Source organism: Mobula birostris, chromosome 6, assembly GCF_030028105.1.
Source record: "Mobula birostris isolate sMobBir1 chromosome 6, sMobBir1.hap1, whole genome shotgun sequence".
Classification (NCBI taxonomy): Eukaryota; Metazoa; Chordata; class Chondrichthyes; order Myliobatiformes; family Myliobatidae; genus Mobula; species Mobula birostris.
Window position 1 is genome coordinate 144539513 of NC_092375.1, and position 23103 is coordinate 144562615.

The 23103-nt window shown below is 41.9% G+C and overlaps 1 protein-coding gene across 1 annotated transcript in view; it reads right to left on the minus strand.

The window, feature by feature from the left end:
* Positions 1–23103, minus strand: part of LOC140198605 (protein unc-80 homolog) — a 227770-nt gene that overhangs the window by 108721 nt on the left and 95946 nt on the right. Inside the window, 4 exon segments of the mRNA XM_072259605.1 lie at positions 2437–2570; positions 3667–3802; positions 5228–5440; positions 13062–13234. Of these exon segments, the coding sequence (XP_072115706.1) occupies positions 2437–2570; positions 3667–3802; positions 5228–5440; positions 13062–13234 (656 nt within the window).

The window sequence follows — 23103 nt, forward strand, 5'->3', positions numbered from 1 at the left end:
CTGGTAAAAAGACCCTTACCAGGAAACAGTTATCACAGGAGAACCCAACTTTAAATGTATGGATGGAAATTACAATGGACATTTACAAAATGGAGATAACAGCATCTGTAAATCATAAGTTGGAACAATTTGATTCAGACTGGGAAAAATGGTTTAACTACATAACACCTCATAGGCCTGATTTTATTCTCACAAGTCAATGAATATGTTGTAAACAAAACAGATCACTCCCTACTTGTACATAGTTTTCTTCTTCTGATTGTTCTTTCTTTCCTCTCCTTTCTATAAGTGTATACCTCAGATAAATATTATGTGGAGATTTGTGACAAATATGACTGTATCATATATATGTATAGTATCTGAAATACACCTTACGGAAAGTTTTGTTTGATGATGAACTTCAATAGAAAATAAATTACAAAAAAAAGTTAAACATTATATGGACTAACATCTTAAGAAAGAAAATAGTTCCAAAGCCTTGTTTACACAAGAGAATCTGCACATGCTAGAAATCCAGAGTATGACACAAAGATGCTGGAGTAACTCAGCAGTTCAGGCAGCATTTATGGAGAGGAATAAAGAGTCAATGTTTCAGGACAAGACACTTCTTCAGGAGTGAGCAGGAAGGAGGAAGGAGCCTGAATAAGAAGGTGGGGGGAGGGGAAGTACAAGATGGAAGGTGATAGGTGAAGCCAGGTGAGTGGGTGGGGGAGGGAAGATTAAATGAGAAGCTTGGAGGTGGCAAATAGAAAAGGTAAGGGGCTGGAGAAGAAGGAATCTGATAGGAGAGGAGAGTGGACCATGGGAGAAAGGGAAGGATGAGGGGCAGCAGAGAGGGGTGATAGGCACCAGAGAGTATAAGGTGGAGCCAGAAAGGGGAATGGGAAGTGGGGAGAAATTACCTGATATTGAAGAAATCAATGTTCATTCTGTCCAGTTGGAGGCTACCCAATGGAATGAGGTATTGCTCCTCCAACCTGACAGTGGCCTCATGGTGGCAGTAGAGGAGGCCATGGACCAACATTTTGGATTGGGAATGGGCATTGGCCATTGGGAAATCCTCCCTGTTATGGACGGAGCAAAGGTGCTGGACAAGCAGTTTCCCTCAATCTACATTGAATCTCACCAATGTAGAAGAGGCTGCAAAGGGAACACTGGGTACAGTAGATGACCCTGACAGACTTGTCTCATCTGGAAAGACTGTTTAGGGCTCTGAATGGTGGTGAGGGAGGTACTGAAGGGACAGATCCTGCTTCCAAGGATAAGTGCCAAGTGGAAGTTAGTGGCGAGGGGTGAAGGGACAAAGGAATCATGGAGAGAGAGATCCCTGTAGAAAGCAGAGAGTGTGGGGGGGGGGGGAGGTAAATATATGTTTAGTGGTAGGATCCTATTGAAGATGGTGGAAGCTGGGGAGAGTTATTTGCTGGATATGTGCTGGATGTGAAGTTCATGAGGTCGTAGGTAAGGACAAGGGGAATTCTATTCCTGTAAAGGTGACAGGAAGATGGGGTGAGTTTGGTGTTTGGGAAATGGAGGGAATGTGGGTGAGGGCAGCGTCAAGAGTAGAAGAAGATAAAACCCTGTTTGTTGGAAAAGGATGACATTTCAGATGTTCATGAAAGGAAAACCTCGTCCTGAGACTAAATGCAGTGGAGACTGAAGAACAGAGAAAAGAGAGTGTCATTTACTCCCTTCCTTAGCCCTAAACGTCGACTCTTTATTCCTTTCCATAGATGCTGCCTGACCTGCTGAGTTCCTCCAGTACAGTATTTTGTGTATGTTACTCCAAAGCCTTGTTGTTGCATGCCAGATACCAAACTACCGAAATTCCAGAGAAAAAGTAGTGCACCTCAAAGACAAAGCTGGGGAATAGCCATTTATCGTTACTGAGGAGGCGTCTGATCCACTGGCATTCCTGTGTTGGAATGAAGCTTGACAACAAATCCTGTACTTACAATTAAACCGGAAAGCACACATCTGAAGTGTACAGCGTATAAGCTATGTGAAGTGTCCCTTGCATTTAGACTTTTATATGCAAGATTATTGATCACTTTATTTATTTATTTAGAGACACAGCACAGAACAAGCCCTTCCAGCCCATCAAGCCACGCTGCCTGGCAACACACCAATTTAACCCTAGCCTAATCACAGGAAAACTGACAATGACCAATCAGCCCACTAACTGGTACGTCTTTGGACTGTGGGAGGAAACTGGAGCATCTGGAGGATACCTATGCGCTTCATGTGAAGGATGTACAAACTCTCTTACAGAGTACATCGGAATTGATCTCCGAACTCTGACGCTCTGCACTGTAATAGCATCGTGCTAAGACTGTGCCTCCGTGGTACCCCAACTACTTTTTCTCGTTCTGCAAAATACTTTTCTCTAACACAAAGATATACTAATAATATTAAACTGTGGCTGGCTGTACTTACAACAAGAGGTTCAGTACGTGGTCGAGGCAAGCAAGGAAACGTTTCTCGAAGGAATGTTGTGATCTCTAGCAGAAGCTGGCAGGCTGCCATCTTCAGTGCAAATGGACAGCCGCACTTGGTGGGATTAACAGTACCTGCGTGAAACGTTGGAATGATCAAAGCTTAAGTATTATTGACTTAAAATAAATTTGTGAGATTTATTATTAACACAGAGACCCTCCCTAAATGGGTGCAGTAAACGGTTCTTTCCCAATAACCCTACAATATTTTTCTTCTTAGTTTATTCATCAAATTCCCATTACTAGTAAATCCAGCATTAAATCTGCATCCAGCTCAAAAAATGCAGTCCATTCCTAACCATTCAAAGTGACAAGGTATCATTCGTCGCATGTAAAGCTTGCAAAGCTGTTTGATGTACTGTATGTCATTCAATTAATAGTGAGAATTGACTAAATTCTTCAGGCTTTGTGGGGCTCTCAGGAATGAATGACCCAATGATTGATGAAGGATTTGTAGCACACAGTAAGAAGTGGCGCATTCAGAGCAAGAAAATATGGCAATAAGCTGGTGTGAGCCAGCCAACTCTTCTAATTTGAAAAGATTGCAAATTAAGTAGGGGACCATAAATTCTACACCTAAAGCTCTCAAACAGAAAACCAAATCTTATGCAAGCAGTTTGGTGATAACTATGTAGTTTATATACAACTAAAAGCATAATCAGTGAGCCAAATTAGCCAGCTGGCAGGCAGTTCTGTCAGCACAGGAGTGGAAGTGTGTCTCCCTTCGGTTGCTCTGTCTCCACTTCAGCAGTACATTCCTTAACAGACTGCTGAAACCAATCTTGGGCATTTATGCATGACAACAAATAAGTAACTATTTCCTCACTCACTTGATCTACTTAAATCATAACTGCAGAAAAGATCCGCAGATGCTGGCAATCTAAAACAAAAATTGAAACCATCAGAAGGACTCAGTAAGTGAAACAAAATCTGTGAGGAGAGAAAGAGTTTTACTTTTTGGATCAAGGATTTTTCATTAGAACCTTGGACTGAATGGACAATTCTGTTTCCACTTACAGACTTTGCATGAAGTGCCCGAAGCTCCCAGCTTTTTCTTTTCCTTTTTAGTTTCCATTTAAATCATTACCAAAGGAACTGCAATTTCATTGTAGCTAGTCCAGAGGAAATATTCCCCACATGGCATAAAAGCATCAAAGTTCAATAGACATACTGTCATCAAGGAAATCCTCTTCTTCGTCTTCTTTCCTCAAACGTCGCTTAGTCTCATCATCATAAATGAAACTGAGTATGTTTGCTGGGCTCTCACTCTCCGTATGGCACAGCTCATTTAGCCTGGTTCCAATAGCCTGTCAGAAGACAGCATCTTAACGTTAGAGCATCGATGTATGCATCCGCATGTAAGTAAGGACGCATGGATGCAATAAAGCTGTTTTAAAATAACTTACATTAAATCTCTCTAACATGCGCACACACACTTCTGTCAACCCAGGCTTCCCCCCCCCTTATTTCCCTATTTACATAAACCTCCCAGTGAGTGCTTAAAATTCAAGATAATTTTCTTCACAGCAACACTTCACTGTTGGACAAAACAAAAAATCAAGACAAACCCCTGGCCAAAACATTGCTTCCTAGTTTAGTGCTCTTTGGTTGTTCTACGTATAGATACCTTTGTATTAAAGTTTCAACACAACACTTCTTGCTTGCCTTAGAAAGATTCGTACATCTTCAACTTATCTACCGGTGGGTAGAAAAGCTATATTCACTTCCTTTACATATTATTATTCTGATCAGTTCCATTAAATTCACAATCATCTTAACTTCTGCTTCCTTCCAAAACTGTAATTTTTGAAAATGCTCATTTCCTACCCATAAGAATTTGCACAGCCCAGTGAATACAGGCAATCCCCATGTTATGACCACCTTGGCAATGGAAATTTATTTTTACTGAATTCAGAGATCACTACATAAGAATAAAATTCATTCTTGCACAGTTATGGGAAAAATGTTTAGAAATGAACACATTGAGAACTTGCATTTCTTGACACAGATGACGTGGCTTTGCGATATGGATATTCTAGGAAAGCACTTCCATGTTACAAAGGTATCTACATCAATTTTTCTTCAAGAACCTATGAAAATATGTGTAGGAGTAGGTCAGCTGTTCCTTCAAAACCTGCCCTGCCACTCGCTATGATCATTGCTATTCCATCATAAGTACAAACTCCCCCATTATGCCAGATCCCCATGGACTTCAATTCCCCGATCTTTCAAAAAGTTAACTACCTCATTATTAAATGTCCACAACAATCGAACCTTCACAACCCTTTGGAGTAGACAATTACAGAGGTTTACCAACTTCTGCCATTAATTTCTTTGATGGTAAATCTACGTTATATTTTCACATGAGATTCCATATGACTGAAAATCAAATAAGTTGCAGGTAATTGGAAATAAAAACAAAAACCACTGGAAACACCTATTACTCAGGATGGTAAAAGAGTCTGAAATTTTAACTCTGCTTCTACTTCCACAGATTTTGCCTGAGCCGTTTGGTGTGATTATTTTGTATTATAGTCTTTGATGTTTTTTCAAAAATCTTTCAATTCCCACTATTGAATGCTTTCAATGTCTTTGAATGATACCAAAGACATGGCATCTATTTGTACTCTTCATGTTATAGTTCATGAATACTTCACAGACATACTTAGCTGGGCACTGAACTGTTTTTCAAAGACAGTCATGTTACTAATTGCCAGAGGTTCTTTGCTTACCTCACCCCACTGACAGAAGAGCTTTGCTGCTTTCCACTGTAATTTCTGATTACGCTTATTTCCAACAATGGGCGACCTTCCTCGCGACAAACCCTTTTTAGTTATACTAACGTGGTGTCCTTTCATCCACTCCGGCCAGTTTCCACGGTTGCATCGATGCACAAACCGGGCACACTCTATGAATAGTGCTGCCCTTGCTACTACTGGAGCTTCCTGAGATAATCATTCAAAGGGAGATATGGAAATAAAAATACATTTTAAAAAGTACATTACACCGTGGACCCAATTGCTAATCAGGTTATTGATTTTTGTTTCTTTTCTCAAGAAATGAAGGACAAAAATTTTAATCATTCAATTTTGAATCACAAAGTCACTGTTGAAATTTAAAAAGAACTAATAATTAAGATTTCATTAATATCAAATGTCAAATGTTAATAGTTTTTTCATTTATTACATTCCCTTTTTATATTGGGGTTGAGCGTTACCTAATAATGTCATAAGACACAAAACTGAACAAAACTTTTCCAATCGTTTTACGTAACCTGACTTCCACCCCAGGCCAATATCCAACATTGGCTATTTTCATCTAAAATATGCAACTGTAGAAATGGCATAGAACATATAAGAGCCAAAAGAAGCACAGAACTAAAGGCAGGAGACATGTCCAACTTTTTATTGCCTTAATCTGAATCTCCTTTTAATTTTTTACCTAATGCCACCTTCCACCATTCACTTCTGCTCTTGCAATCGGATCAAGAGTAGTATTTACAAAGGACTGGAAAACACAGGCTGGCCAGCCTATTCAGATAAGAAAATATGTATTCAGCATGGAAGCAAATTGATTGAAAATGATAAATTTATTAAAGTAAAATACTAATAAAATATCAACTTATAGAGCATCCTTTACATCTAAACCACTTCAGTTTCTGAATGTAATTTTGTATTTTTCCCTATCCCTTTTCAGTCCCATTCATGAAGGCTTGGTGTCTGTAGGTATAATCTATTGGAATCATTTGAGGAAAATAACTACCTAAACTTTCCAAAAATTCTGACAAGGTAACCACAAATTATTTGTTGAGAAGACAGAAAATTTGTCAAACAAACTAGTAACTGCTAGATTAAGTACCTAACTACAGACTAGGAATTTAGTTACTGGCTCACTGGTAGAAATTTATAACTCAAGGATGTGAATGAATTTATTCTATCACACAAATGTTAGTCTTGAAACTTAATTTTAAAAATAACTTTATAAATTACATAGATCTGGTTATTGGGATAGCTGAGATGAAAAAAATATTAGAATTCTTAAATCCTATTGATATGAATACAAATATGAATAAATCTTGTTACTCTAGAGAAAGGGCCAGATTTCAGATGTTTTCTAGCTTGATTAAATGTCAGTGTAATGGAGTTGGACAAGCCTAATACCAAATGCACTTACGTATCACATATTGCAAAAACTAAAGCTCTAGGAAGGATTATTGTCAAGTGTTTGTGGCCAAAGCAAACCAGTTGTTCGGTTCCATGAGCAGAACTGCTTAGTACCAAACAAAGTACATGTGTGTCTGTAAGAATCCATTACAAAGCACATTTGGAATGCTCATCAGATTTTGGTCAGAATCAGAATCTGGTTTAAGATCACTGGTACATGTTGGGATTTGAGGAAATAACAGTGAGGTAGTGTCCATTAGAAATCTGATGGCAGAGAGCAAGAAGCTGTTCTTGAAACCTTGATCATACATTTTCCGGCTCCTGTATCTCCTCCTTGATGGTAGCAATGAGGAGATGGCATGGCCTGGGTGATGGGGGAGGGTGGGTCCTTAATGATGGATGCTACCTTTTGAAGATGTTCTGTGTGCTGGGGAAGCTAGTGCCTACGAAGAAACTGGTAGAGTTTACAGCTTTCTGTAGCTTTTTCCAATCCTATGCAGTGGCACCTCCATACTATACAGCAATGCAACTAGTAGAATGCTTTCCATGGTCCATCTGTAGAAATCTGCGAGTGACTTTGGTGACATACCAAATCTCCTCACACTCCTTATGAACTATAGTTACTGTCATGCCTTCTTTGTACTTGCATCAAGGCCAAGGATAGATCCTCTGAGATGCTGACACCTAGGAACTTGAAACTGTTCACCCTTTCCACTTCTGATTTCTCAGTGAGAACTGGGGTGTGTTTCCTCGACTTCCTCTTTCTGAAGTCAACAATCAATTCCTTGGTCTTACTGCCGTTGAGTGCAAGGTTGTTGCTGTGACATGCTCCTGTATGTCTTCTCATCACCATGTGAAATTCTGCCAACAACCATTAAGTCATCAGCAAATTTACAGATGGCTCTGAGCTGTGCCGAGCCACACAGTTGTGGGTGTAGAGAGCGTACAGCAGTTGGTTAAGCATGCATCCTTGAGGTGTGCCAATGCTGGTGGTCAGCAAGGAAGAGATTTTATTTCTGATCCACACAGACTGTGGTCTCCTGATGAGGAGGTCAAGGGAGGCAGAGGCTCATGTTTTGGAGCTCGTTGATTAGAACTGATGGTATGATTGTGTTGAACGCTGAGCTGTAATCAATAAATAGCAGGTGGTCCTAGGTCGAGTGGAGAACCAGTGAGATTGCATCCGCCGTAGACCCATTGTGGCGATAGGCAAATTGCAGCTGGTCCAGGTCCTTGCTTAGGCAGGATTTCACTCTAGCCATGATCAACTTCTCAAAGTACTTCATCACAGTACCGTAGATATTAGTGCAACTGGGCAATAGTCACTGAAGCAGCACACTCTGCTCTTCTTGGGCATTGGTATGATTGTCACCTTTTTGAAGCAAGTGGGAACCTCTGACTGCATAGTGAGAGATGGAAGATGCTCTTGAACACTCCTGCCAGTTGGTTGGCACAGGTTTTCAGAGCCCCACTAGGTACACCATCAGGGCCTGAAGCCTTGCAAAGGTTCAACATGTTGAAAGATGTCCTGTTATATGATAGCAGTTAGACTTTTTGAACAAACTGCTCTGGAGAATTACAAAGGTGACTTTCAAGCAGAGAGATGCTTGGTTAGGTGGGAAGACTTCAATGGCTGTTATTTGAGAAAAAGCGTAACAGACTTTCAAAGGGATTGAATGCAATTTTTTTGGAATGATTAAAGAACATGCACCAACAATATAAATCGCAGTAAGACTGAAGACTCTTTCTTACTCCTGAGTTTAATGGATGCATGGAACAAGATATAGAGTTGGTTTGGTGTGCAGACAAACTCTTAAGAGACTAATAATTTCCTGATAAAAACAACAATAAGCCTTCAAACCAACTCCTCCACTCAGTTATGTAAAGGCTCACCTGAATGTCTGTATCCTAGCTCTAGCTCTTTGTATTTGCCTTTATTGTATAGCCCTGTGTACACTGAAAGTAATTACACTCTGGTTTATGCTTCCTCGATGAACAATAAGTTATTTTCTAAAATTTTATTCTGCTCTTCTGAGGAAATTTCAAAGTGAAATTTAGTGAACGCTAAGAACATCGAACAGGAAAGTACAATAGAGGCCGTTCTGTCCATGACTTTGTGCTCACCATTTAACCTACTCTAAGATCAATCCAACCCTTCCCTCCTACATAGCTCTCCATTTCCCTTTCATCCAAGTGCCAATCAAAGAGTCTTTTAAAAGCCCCTAGTGCATCGGCCTCTACTGCCAGTCTGGCAGCATGTTCCATGCATCCATCATTCTCTGTATATAAAACCTACTTTCCTCCAATCACTTTCAAATTATACCCCCTTGTATTAGGAATAAATATGTGAAAATAATAATTTTGATGCTCTTGGTTTTGCAGTGAAGCAGCACAAGCAAGAATTACAGGAGCTAGGAGCCCATTCTCTGCAATTTTGAAATCCATAATTTTAGTTACTTTCTGAAATGGGGAATCCAAGAATCCAGCCTGGGACTGCATTAGAGCCTTGCTAAGAGAAGGATGATGAAGTCCTGTTCTGCCAAAGGCAACTCATGCAGTTCATTTTAAAAAAGAGGTTTGACTTTTGTTGAGGAATTAAATAATGTGGAAATGCTAACTGAGATCACAGGGCAGCAATATTTTCTGCAACTGACACGAGTTAAGTAATCTAGAATCCCGTAGCTCATGTTGTGGGTATGTGGGATGGACTTGGTGCTTACTTTACCAATTCTTCTTTTTCCTTTGCATCTTTGTAGATGTTTTACTGTTTGATATTTGTTATTTGGATTAAATTGTGAAAAGGCTTTAATGTATTCAGTTAGAGTTCCAGAGTAATAGAGCATGGAAACCCCCAGGCCTTTTGGCCTAACTTGCCTTTGCTTGCATTTGGCCTTTACCACTCAGAACCTACTCTATCTATGCACCTGTTAAGTGTTTTTTTTAAAGTTGCAATTGAACCTGTTTCTACCAGCTCCACCAGCTTGTACCGTATATCTGATACCCTCTCAGCAGAAAAAGTTGCCCCTTGGATCCCCTTTGAAATTATTGCTTCTCACTTTAAACCTATGCCCTCTAGTTTTAGATTTCTTTACCCTGGAAAAAGACTGTGTCCATCCTCCTTATCTACACTTCTCATCATTTTATATACTTCTCTAAGGTCACCCCTCAGTCTCCTATGCTGCAGGGAAAACAGGACCCCTATCAAGCCTCACCTTATATCTCAAGACCTTCAGTCCTAGCTATATCCCTGTGAATCTTTTCTTCACCCTTTCCAGTTTAATATTATCCTTCCTATAGTTAAGCGACCAGAATGCACACAACTCTTTCACAGTTATAATATGACATCCGACCTCTTATACTCAATGCCCTGACCAATGAAGGCAAGCATGGCAAATATCTTCTTCATCACCCTGTGTCACTACTTTCTAGGCAACTGTACACCTAGGTCTCTCTGTTCTACAACACTTTCCAGGGCCCTGCCAATTACCACGCAATTTCAGCCCAGGTTTAACTTCCCCAAGTAGATCACTTGTCTGAGTTAAATTCCTTCTTCCGTTATCTGGTCCACTAACCCAGTTCATCTAGATCCTTCTGTAATCTTAGAAAACCTCGTTCAGTGCCTATACCACCAGTTTTGGTGTTACCCGCAAACTTGCCACCTATATTCTTATTCAAAACACTAATACCAGGGGATCCAACGCAAATCCTTCTGGCATACCAGTAGTGACAGGTTTAAATCTGAAAAACTACTTTCCAGTATCAGCCCTTGCCAACTGCCACCAAGCCAAACACATACAAAATGCTGGACTTAGCAGGTCAGGCAGCATGTATTGAATAAAAAGTTGATGTTTCAGGCCGAGACCTTTTATCGGGACTGCTGTTTATTCCTTTCCATATATGCTGCCTGACCTCCCCTAGTATTTTGTGTTACTCTGGCTTTCCAGAATCCGCAGTATGTTTTCAAATCAATTAGAGTTTGATTGTCATTCAAACCATACGGCTGAATGAGACAGTGTACTTCTGGGGCCAAGGTGCAAAAACATACATGCACATTCAAAATAATGAGGAAGGAAAAAGAGAACATAGTCACATAAAAAAACAAATTTTTAGACCAAGTTCAACTTCCTCAACGACAAGTCCCACAAACTTATGGTTCCTGGCAGTCTAGCAAGGACCTAGAACCATTGCAATTTGGCTATTGCCACAATAGGTCAATGGCAGATGCAATCTCAATGGCTCTTCACACGGCCTTAGACCACCTGGACAATACAAACACCTATGTCAGGATGCTGTTCATCGACTATAGCTCAGCATTTAATACCATCATTCCCACAATCCCGATTGAGAAGATGCAGAACCTGGGCCTCTGTACCTCCCTCTACAATTGAATCCTCGACTTCCTAATTGGAAGACTACAATCTGTGCGGATTGGTGATAACATCTCCTCCAAGCTGACGATCAACCCCAGGGGTGTGTGCTTAGCCCACTGCTCTAATTTCTCTATACCCATGACTGTGTGGCTAGGCATAGCTCAAATACTATCTATAAATTTACTGACAATACAACCATTGTTGGTAGAATCTCAGGTGGTGATGAGAGGGCGTACAGGAGTGAGATATGCCAACTAGTGGAGTGGTGTTACAGCAACAACCTTGCACTCAACATCAGTAAGGTGAAAGAGCTGATTGTGGACTTCAGGAAAGGTAAGATGAAGGAACACATACCAATCCTCATAGAGGGATCAGAAGTGGACAGAGTGAGCAGTTTCAAGTTCCTTGGTGTCAAGATCTCTGAGGAAGTAACCTGGTCCCAACATATCCATACGGCAAGGCAGTGACAATACTTCACTAGGAGTTTGAAGAGATTTGGTATGTCAACAAATACACTCAAAAACCTCTATAGATGTACCATGCAGAGCGTTCTGACAGGCTGCATCACTGTCTGGTATGGGGGTGGGGGGGGAGCTGCTGCAGAGGGTTGTAAATTTAGTTGGCTCCATCTTGGGTACCAGCCTACAAAGTACCCAGGACATCTTCAAGAAGTGGTGTCTCAGAAAGGCAGCGTCCATTATTAAGGCCCTCCAGCACCCAGAGCATGCCCTTTTCTCACTGTTACCATCAGGTAGGAGGTACAGAAGCCTCAAGGCACACACACAGTGATTCAGGAACAGCTTCTTTCCCTCTGCCATCCGATTCCTCAATGGACATTGAACCCATGAACACTACCTCACTTTTTTGCTATATATTATTTCTGTTTTTTGCATGATTTTTAATTTATTCAATATACATATGTTGTAATTGATTTATTTATCATCATTATTATTTTTTTCTTATTATTATTATGCATTGCATTGAACTGCTGCTGTTAAGTTAACAAATTTCATGACACATGCCGGTGATAATAAACTGATTCTGAACTCCACCGGTCCAACACTGCAGGCCGGCACCAACAGGAGAGGCCACACCCAGCCGAACCCAGATGCCATGCCACAATGCAAGCCTGAGGACTGAGGCCTAATCCTACTTACAACTGAGGCAACACAGCTGCCTCACCATCTGTCTCCCCACCAAACAAGGGCCGCAGGCCTGCGGCGATCAATGTCCAACAGGGTCTTGTGATCACAAAAGAAACGTTTAAGGCAGACACTCACGGTTTCATGGCCAACTTGAAGGCACCAACCGCGGTAGCACGGTCTCCACCTGGGTCAGCTCTTCTAGACCCAATCCATCTCACCCGCTCGAATCCCCACACCTGATGGCCCAGTTTGAATCCCCCGGCTTGACGGCTCAGCTTGAATACTCATGCCCGATGGCCCTATTCGACATCCACAGGCCTGATGGCACAACTCGACATCCTGTCTGATGGCCCGATTCAATATCCCAAACTCGACGGCCCAATTCGACATCCCCAGCCTGATACCTTGATTTGAGATGCCTGGCCCAACGGGCCAATTCACCTTCTCTGAACCACCAACCGGCTCTTACGACACCCCAGCAATGAGTTTTTGTTTCCAACTGACTAGTGCACACTGAATCCCATGTGATCCAACCTTCCAACTATGATGCTGGAAACAGCCAGAACAAGACAGAAGAATTTACATCACAGAAATCTGCCAATTGATGTTCTGCAAAAGCTATTTCTTGAATACATTTCACCTGCACTGTATTCTCCATCCATGTTCGTACATGTTCTTATATAGTTTTTCCTTGCATGCATCTATGCAATTTGCTCAACTGCCAGTACGGTTATATTTTTCACATTCTGTTTAAGGAAGAACTGAACAATTTTCAACATATAACACTGGATATTTTCTTCCACTGACCTCTAGGAAAAAGCTGCATTACCATATACACTGAAACAAAAGCTTGTAGACAAATAGACTTTTGTAAGCTTTTTTTTTTACCAGGTCAAGAGCTGCAGCCAGTATTGAAGCATCAGGGATTGTTCCAGGTTCACAGCAGTTTAGAAGAAATTGGAATCGTTTCATGCCTTGTCTAATGGCCCCAAGGTTCAAGATATTCTTACTCTTGCTTCCTTCCTGACTAGCTTCCAAGTGCTCCTCAAAACTACGACAACCTAACGAAATGTAAAACATCAAATTATACAAAGTTATATGTGATTGTGCCTTTGTTAAGAGATCATTCTATTAGGTATAGCTAAAAACTGCCTGACAGATCAATTTTTATTCAAGTATATGAAACTCCAAAAAGAACAGTTAATGATCCACTTAATTACACTTCTAACATTCTGGCAAACATATAATGCAACGATAAAAAAATGGTTGAGTAATAATTATAATTTTTTTGAGAATATCTTTGAAGAAAATGCCATTTATTAAGATACTCTTTAATAGTGTTTTTCATTATAACTCACACTTAATCATAGTCCCACAGAACCATTTCTAAAGTAAATTTCTGAAAATATCTTGGATTTGACCTTACTATCCTGAAAAATACTTTTGCTTAAACTAAGAAAAACAAAATGATTTAATTCACCTGCCAGAAAAACCTAATTGCAATCAATTTGAATTGAGTTACACTGTAGCAACAGAGACATTTCCGGTGCAAATTTGGCTCAGTAGAATTCACACATATTAAACTTAATGTGAAATTTATGTTCAAATAATTATGCCACAGGATAATTTGCTTTTCTCCTGCTTTTTTTTAAACCAACAATTAATTGGATTGATGTTTAACTGATCGGTACTGGGCAGATATAATAAAAGACAATTAATATTTATTGAAAAAAATACTGCTCTTTTTTATGAAAAAAGTAATTTGTTACCATAGGTACCATGTGATATTCTTGTTTCAAACTCATATCTATCACTGTTTGAAAACATATCTCAGAGTTCTCTGCAGTAAATGTTTTCTTGTGCAAAGTACCAGTGAACAATTGCACAGCAAGCAGTGAAGAAAGCTAACGGCATGCTGCCCTTCATAACAAGGGGAATTGAGTATAAGAGCAAAGAGGTCCTTCTGCAGCTGTACAGGGCCCTGGTGAGACCACACCTGGAGTATTGTGTGCAGTTTTGGTCTGTAAATTTGAGGAAGGACATTCTTGCTATTGAGGGAGTGCAGGTCAGGTTCACAAGGTATATTCCCGGGATGGTGGGACTGTCATATGTCGAAAGATCGGAGCAACTGGGCTTGTATACTCTGGAATTTGGAAGGCTGAGAGGGGATCTTATTGAAACATATAAGATTATTAAGGGATTGGACACGCTGGAGGCAGGAAGCATGTTCCCGCTGATGGGTGAGTCCAAGCCAGAGGCCACAGTTTAAGAATAAGGGGTAGGCCATTTAGAACAGAGTTGAGGAAAAAGATCAAGAAGACAGCGGTAAGAGGCTAAGGATTTCCAGCGAAAAGACATTTTATTTCTCGGAGTAGGAGAGAGACCAGACTGCGCAGGCGCGTGACGTCAGCCAGTTGAGCGCGAACAGTTTAAAAAGAGGAAGGAAGTCACAGACTTTTTCTCTTCGGATCAAGAAGGCAGCGGTAAGAGGCTAAGGATTTCCAGCGAGAAGACATTTTATTTCTCGGAGTAGGAGAGAGGCCAGACTGCGAACGCGTGATGTCAGCCAGTTGAGCACGAACAGTTTAAAAAGAAAACCGCCATATCCAGCAGGCAGCGTTGGAGCAGGCTGCGGAGTGAGAGGATGCAGAATGAAAGGGCTTTGGCTCAACGGGCTTCGGCGGAGACGGGAAGAGGCTTCCTGCGACCGTTGAGTTTCATAGTAACGGAGTAAGTTACAGTTTTTTGGTATTTAGTACAAACAATAGCATTAGAGGTATGAATCTAGGATTAGTGTTGTGCTTGGAGTGCCAGATGTGGGGACCCTGGGAGGCTCCCAGCCTCCCCAAGGATTACATTTGCACCAGGTGCACTGAGATGAGGCTCCTGAAGGACTGTGTTAAGGAGCTGGAGATGGAAATCGATGACCTTCGGCTAATTAGGGAAAATGAGGTGATAGATACTACCTATAGAGAGGTAGTGGATAGCACCCCTATTACAGTCCCCCTCAGAAATCAATATATCGTTTTGGATACTGTTGAAGAAGCAGACCTGACAGAGGAGGACCACAGTGAACGAGACTCTGGCATTCTGCCCAGTGCTGAAATCAAGAGAGCAAGAAGAAATGCGGTAGTTATAGGGGATTCCATCGTAAGGGGGACGGACAAGAGATTCTGCGAGTCGGACAAGGATACCCGGATGGTGTGTTGCCTCCCTGGTGCCAAGGTACGGGATGTCTCAGATTGAGTCCAGAGTATTCTGAGGAGAGAGGGCAAGCAGCCAGAAGTCTTGGTACATGTTGGTACCAATGACATAGACAGAAAAAGAGAGGAGATCCTGAAGAAAGATTACTGGGAGCTAGGAAGAAAATTGAAAAGCCGGACCTCCAGAGTAATAATATCAGGATTGCTGCCTGAGCTGCGCGCTAATGATGGTAAGAATAGCAGAATTAAGCAGATGAATGTGTGGCTAAGTAACTGGTGCAGGGGGCAGGGCTTCAAATTCTTTAATCATTGGGATCTATTTTGGGGAAGGTATACAAAAAAGATGGATTACACCTGAACTCAAAAGGTACTAATATCCTGGTGGGATTGTTTAATATAGCTGTTAGGGAGGGTTTAAACTAAGTTGGCAAGGGGAAGGAAACCAAGGTGTTAGGGTCGAGGAAGAGGAAAATAGAAATAAGTCAAAAATACTGTGCAGCAAAGATGGCAAGAAGGACAGGCCGGTGAATATACAGGATAATTTGCTGCAAAATAGAAATATAGCAAAATCGGCAACAGATACTGATCTAAATGTACTGTACTTAAATGCATGCAGCATTAGAAATAAAGTGGATGACCTTAGTGCACAGCTGCAGGTTAAAAGATATGACATTGTGGCCATCACCAAGTCATGGCTAAATGACGGATGTGATTGGGAGCTGAATATCCAAGGATACACAGTGTATAGGAAAGATAGGGAGGTAGGTAAAGGGGGTGGCGTGGCCCTGATGGTAAGTAACGGTATCAAATCAATAGAAAGAAAGGACATAGGATCAGAAGAGGTAGAATCCTTATGGGTAGAATTAAGGAATGGCAAGGGTAAAAAGACACTAATAGCCAGTTATATACAGGCCTCCAAAGAACAGCCGGGATGTGGACTACAAGTTGCAGCTGGAGATAGAAAAAGCGTGTCAGAAGGAAAATGTCAAGATAATTATGGGGGATTTTAATATGAAAGTGGATTGGGAAAGTCAGGAAGGTAATGGATCTCAGGACAGGGAGTTTGTAGAATGCCTACAGGATGGCTTTTTGGAGCAGCTTGTCCAGAAGCCCACCAGGGGACCGGCTGTTTTGGATTGGGTGCTGTGTAACGAACCTGAGGTGATTAGGGAGCTGGAGGTAAAGGAACCCCTTGGAAGTAGTGATCATAATATGATTGAGTTCAGTTTCAAATTTGAAAAGGAGAAGCTGGTATCAGGTGTATCGATATTTCAGTGGAACAGGGGAAATTACGGTGGCATGACAGAGGAACTGGCCTAAGTCGATTGGAAAAGTAAACTAAATGGAGGGACGGCAGAGCAGAATTGGATGAAATTCCTACAAGAAATAAGGAAAATGCAGGAAAAATATATTCCAAGAAGAAAGAAAATCATGAATGGAAAAGTGGCACAAATGTGGCTAACGAGAGAGGTTAAGGCAAAAATAAAAGCAAAAGAAACTGCGTACAAGGAAGCAAAAATTAGTGAGAAAAATTAGGACTGGAAGACTTTTAAAAACTTACAGAAGGAAACTAAGGAGGTTATTAGGAAAGAAAGATGAATTATGAAAGGAAGTTGGCGATTAACATAAAAAAGGATACTATGAGTTTTTTTTAAATATATGAAGAGTAAAAGAGTGACAAGGGTAGATAAGGGACCGATTGAAAATGATGCTGGAGAAATTATAATGGACAACAAAGAGATGGCAGAGGAACTGAATGAGTATTTTGCATCAGACTTCACAGTGGAAGACATGAGCAATATACCTGATAGCCAGAGGTATCAGGGAATAGAATTAGGTACAGTCAAGATTACTAGAGAGAAAGTGCTTGGGAAGCTAAGTGGACTAAGAATAGATAAATCTCCCGGTCCAGATGAGGTGCACCCAAGGGTTCTGAAGGAGGTGGCTTTGGAGATTATGGAAGCATTGGAAATGATCTTCCAGGAATCTATAGACTCTGGCATGGTTCCGGAGGACTGGAAGGTCGCAAATGTAGTTCCGCTATTTAAGAAAGGAGGCAGCAAAAAGAAAATTACAGACCTATTAGTCTGACATCAGTAGTTGGAAAGATATTGGAGTCAATCCTCAAGGACGAGTTTATGAAATACCTCGAGGTGCATGACAAGATAGGCCGAAGCCAGCATGGTTTCATGAAGGGAAGATCCTGCCTCACCAACCTATTGGAATTTTTTGAGGTAATCTCGAATAAGATTGACAAGGGAGAGGCTGTGGATGTTGTGTATTTGGATTTTCAAAAGGCCCTCGATAAGGTGCCGCATATGAGGCTGCTTAATAAGATGAGAGCCCATGGAATTATAGGAAAGATATTGAAATGGGTGGAGCATTGGCTGATAGGCAGAAAGCAAAGGGTGGGAATAAAGGGATCCTATTCTGATTGGTTGCCGGTTACTAGTGGTGTTCTGCAGGGGTCTGTGTTGGGGCCGCTTCTTTTTACGATGTATATCGATGATTTGGATTATGGATTAAATGGTTTTGGAATAAGTTTAAATAAGTTTGCAGATGATACCAAGATAGGTGGAGGAGCAGGAAATGTTGAAGAAACAGAAAGGTTGCAAAGAGACTTAGTCAGTTTAGGAGAGTGGGCAAAGAAATGGCAGATGAGATACAACGTTGACAAATGTACCGTTGTACGTTTTGGAAGAAGAAATAATCGGGCAGATTATTATTTAGATGGGGAGAAAATTCAAAAATCAGAAGTGCAAAGGGACTTGGGGGCCCTCGTGCAGGATACCCTAAAGGTTAACCACCAAGCTGGATCAGCGGTAAGGAATAGTGTATAAGAGTAAGGAGGTGTTGATGAGGCTCTATGGGCATTAGTGAGACCTCATCTGGAATACTGTGTGCAGTTTTGGGCCCCCTATTTTAGAAAGGATGTACTGACGTTGGAGAGAGTTCAGAGAAGATTTACGAGGATGATTCCTGGAATGCAGGGGCTAACATATGAGGAGCGTTTGTCGGCTCTTGGACTGTATTCATTAGAGTATAGAAGAATGAGAGGGGATCTCATAGAAACATCTTGAATGTTGAAAGGGTTGGACAGAGTAGATGTGGAAAGGTTGTTTCCCTTGGTGGGTGAGTCCAGACAAGAGGCCATAGTCTTAGAATTAGAGGGTACCCAGCTAAAACAGAGATGAGGAGAAATTTTTTTAGCCAGAGGGTCGTGGATTTGTGGAATTCATTGCCACATACAGCTGTGGAGGCCCGATCATTGAGGGTGTTTAAGGAGGAGATTGACAGGTATCTAATTAGTCAGGGTATCAAGGGATATGGGGAAAACGCCAGAAATTGGAACTAGATGGGTGAATAGTTTAGCTCATGGGGGAGCTGCGGAGCAGACTCGATGGGCCGAATGGCCTAGTTCTGCTCCTTTGTCTTGTGATCTTGTGAAAAACCTTTTCCACCCAGAGAGTGGTGGATATATGGAATGCTCTGCCCCAGAAGGCTGTGGAGGCCAAGTCTCTGGATGCTTTCAAGAAAGAGATGGATAGAGCTCTTAAAGATAGCAGAATCAAAGGTTATGGGGATAAGGCAGGAACTGGATACTGATTGTGGATGATCAGCCATGATCACAGGGAATGGCGGTGCTGGCTCGAAGGGCCGAATGGCCTACTCCTGCACCTATTGTCTATTGTCTATTATCTTGGCCATTTCTACTTTATTTGAGAAAAAAAAACTATTAAGTTGCCTTTTACCCAAGTGATGATCTCCTCCCTCTCATTTCCTATACAAACTGAAGGGAATGCTCTTCACCAGAACATCTTCCACAATGAATGGTAATTACGTGCCTAAAACACACTTCTTAGAAGTTAATACGCTAAGCTGGAAACTCTACAGGTAAGTTTTGATTGGATAATTTAAATGTATAATTATTTAGTTCAATGGTAATATACAACATCTTTCCATACATGAGTACATGTGGTGGTCGTATAAACAACTGCTCTTTTAAAAGGGCTCTGACATGTGACACCTACAAATCAATCACCAATCACTGTGAATAGTACTTTACATTATACCAGGCATAAACCCAAAATCCTTCTCCATTAATGATAACTTATTTTAGTCAGGTAGTGGTGCCTTAATCACTGTGCTCTTGACTTGAGGGGTAATGAAATCCTGATATTAGCTATTTTATGTCATAATATTAATTTTAAATATCACAATCATAGAAACATTTGTAGAATTACTGGTAAATGATCTACTATTGAATTGATTTTACATGGCAAAATGTCAGCTTTGGTTAAAAAGTCTGCATTGGCATACAATCCCAATGATGAATGATATTATTGAGTAACTGACTTTATTCCTCTGGAAACTAAAGTACTTATTTAAAATTTATCTGCTTTAAGTGTTAAATATCATATGTAGTGATAGGCATACATGAAATGAACTATAGAATTTAGCCCCTTTCATGACAATGCAGATGTTGGAAATCCAGAGCAACACACACAAAATGCTGGAGGAACTCAGCAGCCCAGGCAGCATCTATGGAAAAGAGTAAACAGTCGACACTTCTGGCCGAGACCCTTCGTCACGAAGGTTCTCAGCCCAAAACGTCCAGCTGCTCAGCCTGCTAAGTTCCTCCAGCATTTTGTGTGTGTTCCATCTGATCAGCTGTAGCCATAGACAATATCCTTCACTACCCACAACAGCAACAATTTTCATGTTATCCATAGTTAACTTCTACATTCATATCCAAATCTGCATCACTAAGTAGGGTACCAACACCATTCCTGCAGTGTACCACCAGTCACAGTTTTCAAGTCAGAAAAGCATCTTTCCACCGCTACTCACTGCCGGCCCTCACTCACATTGGTCAGTGGTGCGCCGCAGGGATCAGTACCAAAACATTTGTTGCTGTAATTTACAGAATGTTGGATACAAATGTACTATTATTCAGTTTGGAGATAACACAAAAAATGGTGGTGTATGGATAGCAAAGAAAGTTTTCCAAGACTACAGCACTGACATTCCCTGTAAGTGGCCACGTAGGTAGATAGTATGTGAAGGCATACTGTATGCCTGCCTCATAGTTTACTGCATAAAATATAAGAGTTCGGAGGTCAAGTTGCAAAATTATAAAACATTAGAGTATTTTGTGCAGTTCTAGTTTCCCACATTATAGGAAGAATAATATTTCACTGTAGAGAATGTAGAGGAGATTCACCAGGATGCAGCCTAGTCTCAGGAGAGATTGGTTATTTGGACTTTTTCTCCTCGGAGAAAGGGAGACTGAGAAGTGATCTTATATATACAATAAGGAGATGCATAGATAGGTTTGTTAGTCAGAATTTTATTCCCGTGGCAGGAGTATCAAAAACAAAGTTTAATCTGAGAAGAAAGAGTGTTAAAGGGGATTAGAGGAGAAAGTCTTACCCCAGTGAGTGGCCAATATCTGGAAGTTCCTGTCAGTGGAAGTGGTGGAATCAGATATAATCACTGCATTTAAGAGGTGTTTTGACAGACACTTAGGAATCCTAAAATGCTCAAAACCATTGTAAAGTTACAAAAGCAAAATAGTCACATCCAAACAAGGAATGGCTTCACTAGGCGCTGTAAACCAGCTGTCCTCTTACAAAGTATGACATTGTGCGCATGCGCCGGTCGTGCATGCAGCCAGTTACAGTTGCTCCGTAGTTTCTTACTTCTAAACTTTTTAACTTAGTTATTTGTTGTATTTTTTTTTCTCACGGTAACACGTTGAAGCTGCACCCTCTCTAACATGCTGGTAGAGAGAGTTTTACTTGTTTTTTTAGTGCTGGAATTAGTTACACTCGGACACGTCTTGCTAGCGTGGCAGCAGGATGGCCGCATTGTGTATTCCAGGGACCAACTGATTGCGCTCATGCCCGCTAGTTTAGCGAACAGAGCAGCGGACATACCGGCTGAAATCCGGAGGAAAACACACAGAGGATGCAGAGGGGGATCAAAAAGGTGAGGGAAGAGGACCGGGTCGAGACAACAGAGGCTTATGGAGAAGAGAAGTTATAAGCCGTGTCTCCCCTCTCTCATCATGGGAAATGTGAGATCGCTGGGGAATAAAATGGACGAACTGACTGCGCTTGTCAGGAGTCAGAGAACATTTCCGGAGAGCAGTGTCATGTGCTTTACTGAGACGTGGCTGCACGAGGACATACCCGATCAAAGTGTTTCCATAGAGGGCTTCCAGACCGTTCGAGCTGACCGGAATTGCACTGAGAGCGGTAAGCGTAAAGGAGGGGGGCTGGCGGTTCTGGTAAGTAACAGATGGTGCAATCCTGGGCATATTACGATCAAGGAACGTGTCTGTAGCCCGGATATTGAACTTTTTGCTGTTGGACTCCAGCCACATTATTTGCCAAGGGAAATCTCACATGCAATTGTGGTTGTTGTGTACATCCCTCCCTCTGCCAACCCGACGTCGGCGTGTAACAGCATTTACACCGTCATAGCCAGATTACAAACCCAGCACCCGAGTGCCCTCATTACCATCTTGGGTGATTTCAACCAGGTTACCATGGCTAGAACACTGCCCAACTTCACGCAGTGTGTGAGCTGTACAACCAGAGGGGAGAGGACTCTGGATTTGATGTACACTAACGTTAAGGATGCATACAGCTCCTCTCCCTTCCCCCCACTGGGAAGGTCAGATCACAACCTGGTGCATCTAAAACCCTGCTACGTGCCTCTGGTGAAGAGTAAACCTGCAACCTCGAGGACAGCGAGAAAATGGTCAGAGGAGGCTTATGAAGCGCTCCAGGGCTGTTTTGAGGTGACAGACTGGCAGGCACTCTGTGAGCCACATAGAGAGGATATTGATGGGCTCACAGAGTGCATCACTGATTGCATCAACTTCTGTGTGGACTGCAATGTTCCGACAAGAACTGTCTTTTGTTATTCAAATAACAAGCCGTGGGTGACAAAGGACATTAAGGACATCCTGAATGCTAAAAAGAGGGCGTTTAGAGATGGAAATAAAGAGCTGAGGGCAATACAGAGGGACCTGAAAGCCAGGATCAGGGAGGCTAAAGACAGGTACAGGAGGAAGCTTGAGTGGAAACTCCAGCAGAACAACATGACAGAGGTCTGGAGGGGGATGAGGACCATCACTGGGTTCCGGCAAACTTGCAACAGAGGAGCGGAAGGCAGTGTGGACAGGGCCAATGAACTTAACCGGTTCTTTAACAGATTTGACATTGTGGCCCCTGCCCATCCCCCACATGAGCCATCTGTTGTCGGCCCCCAACCAACACACATTCCACTCTCCCCTTCTACCCCTCCTCACAGTCCCCCACCCTGCTCTCATGACTATACCCCTTCCCCACACGAAACCACCACGGTGGGCTTCACAGCTGAACGGGTGAGAAGACAGCTGAAACGTCTCAACCCAAGCAAGGCTGCAGGACCAGATGGTGTCAGTACCAGGGTGCTCAAAGCCTGTGCCCCTCAGCTATGTGGAGTACTTCACCACATATTCAACCTGAGCCTGAGGCTCCGGAGGGTTCCTGTACTGTGGAAGACATCCTGCCTCATCCCTGTGCTGAAGACGCTGCGCCCCAGCAGCCTCAATGACTACAGACCGATGGCATAGACCGCCCACATCATGAAGACCCTGGAGAGACTTGTTCTGGAGCTGCTCCGGCCTATGGTCAGGCCACACTTAAATCCCCTCCAGTTCGCCTACCAGCCCC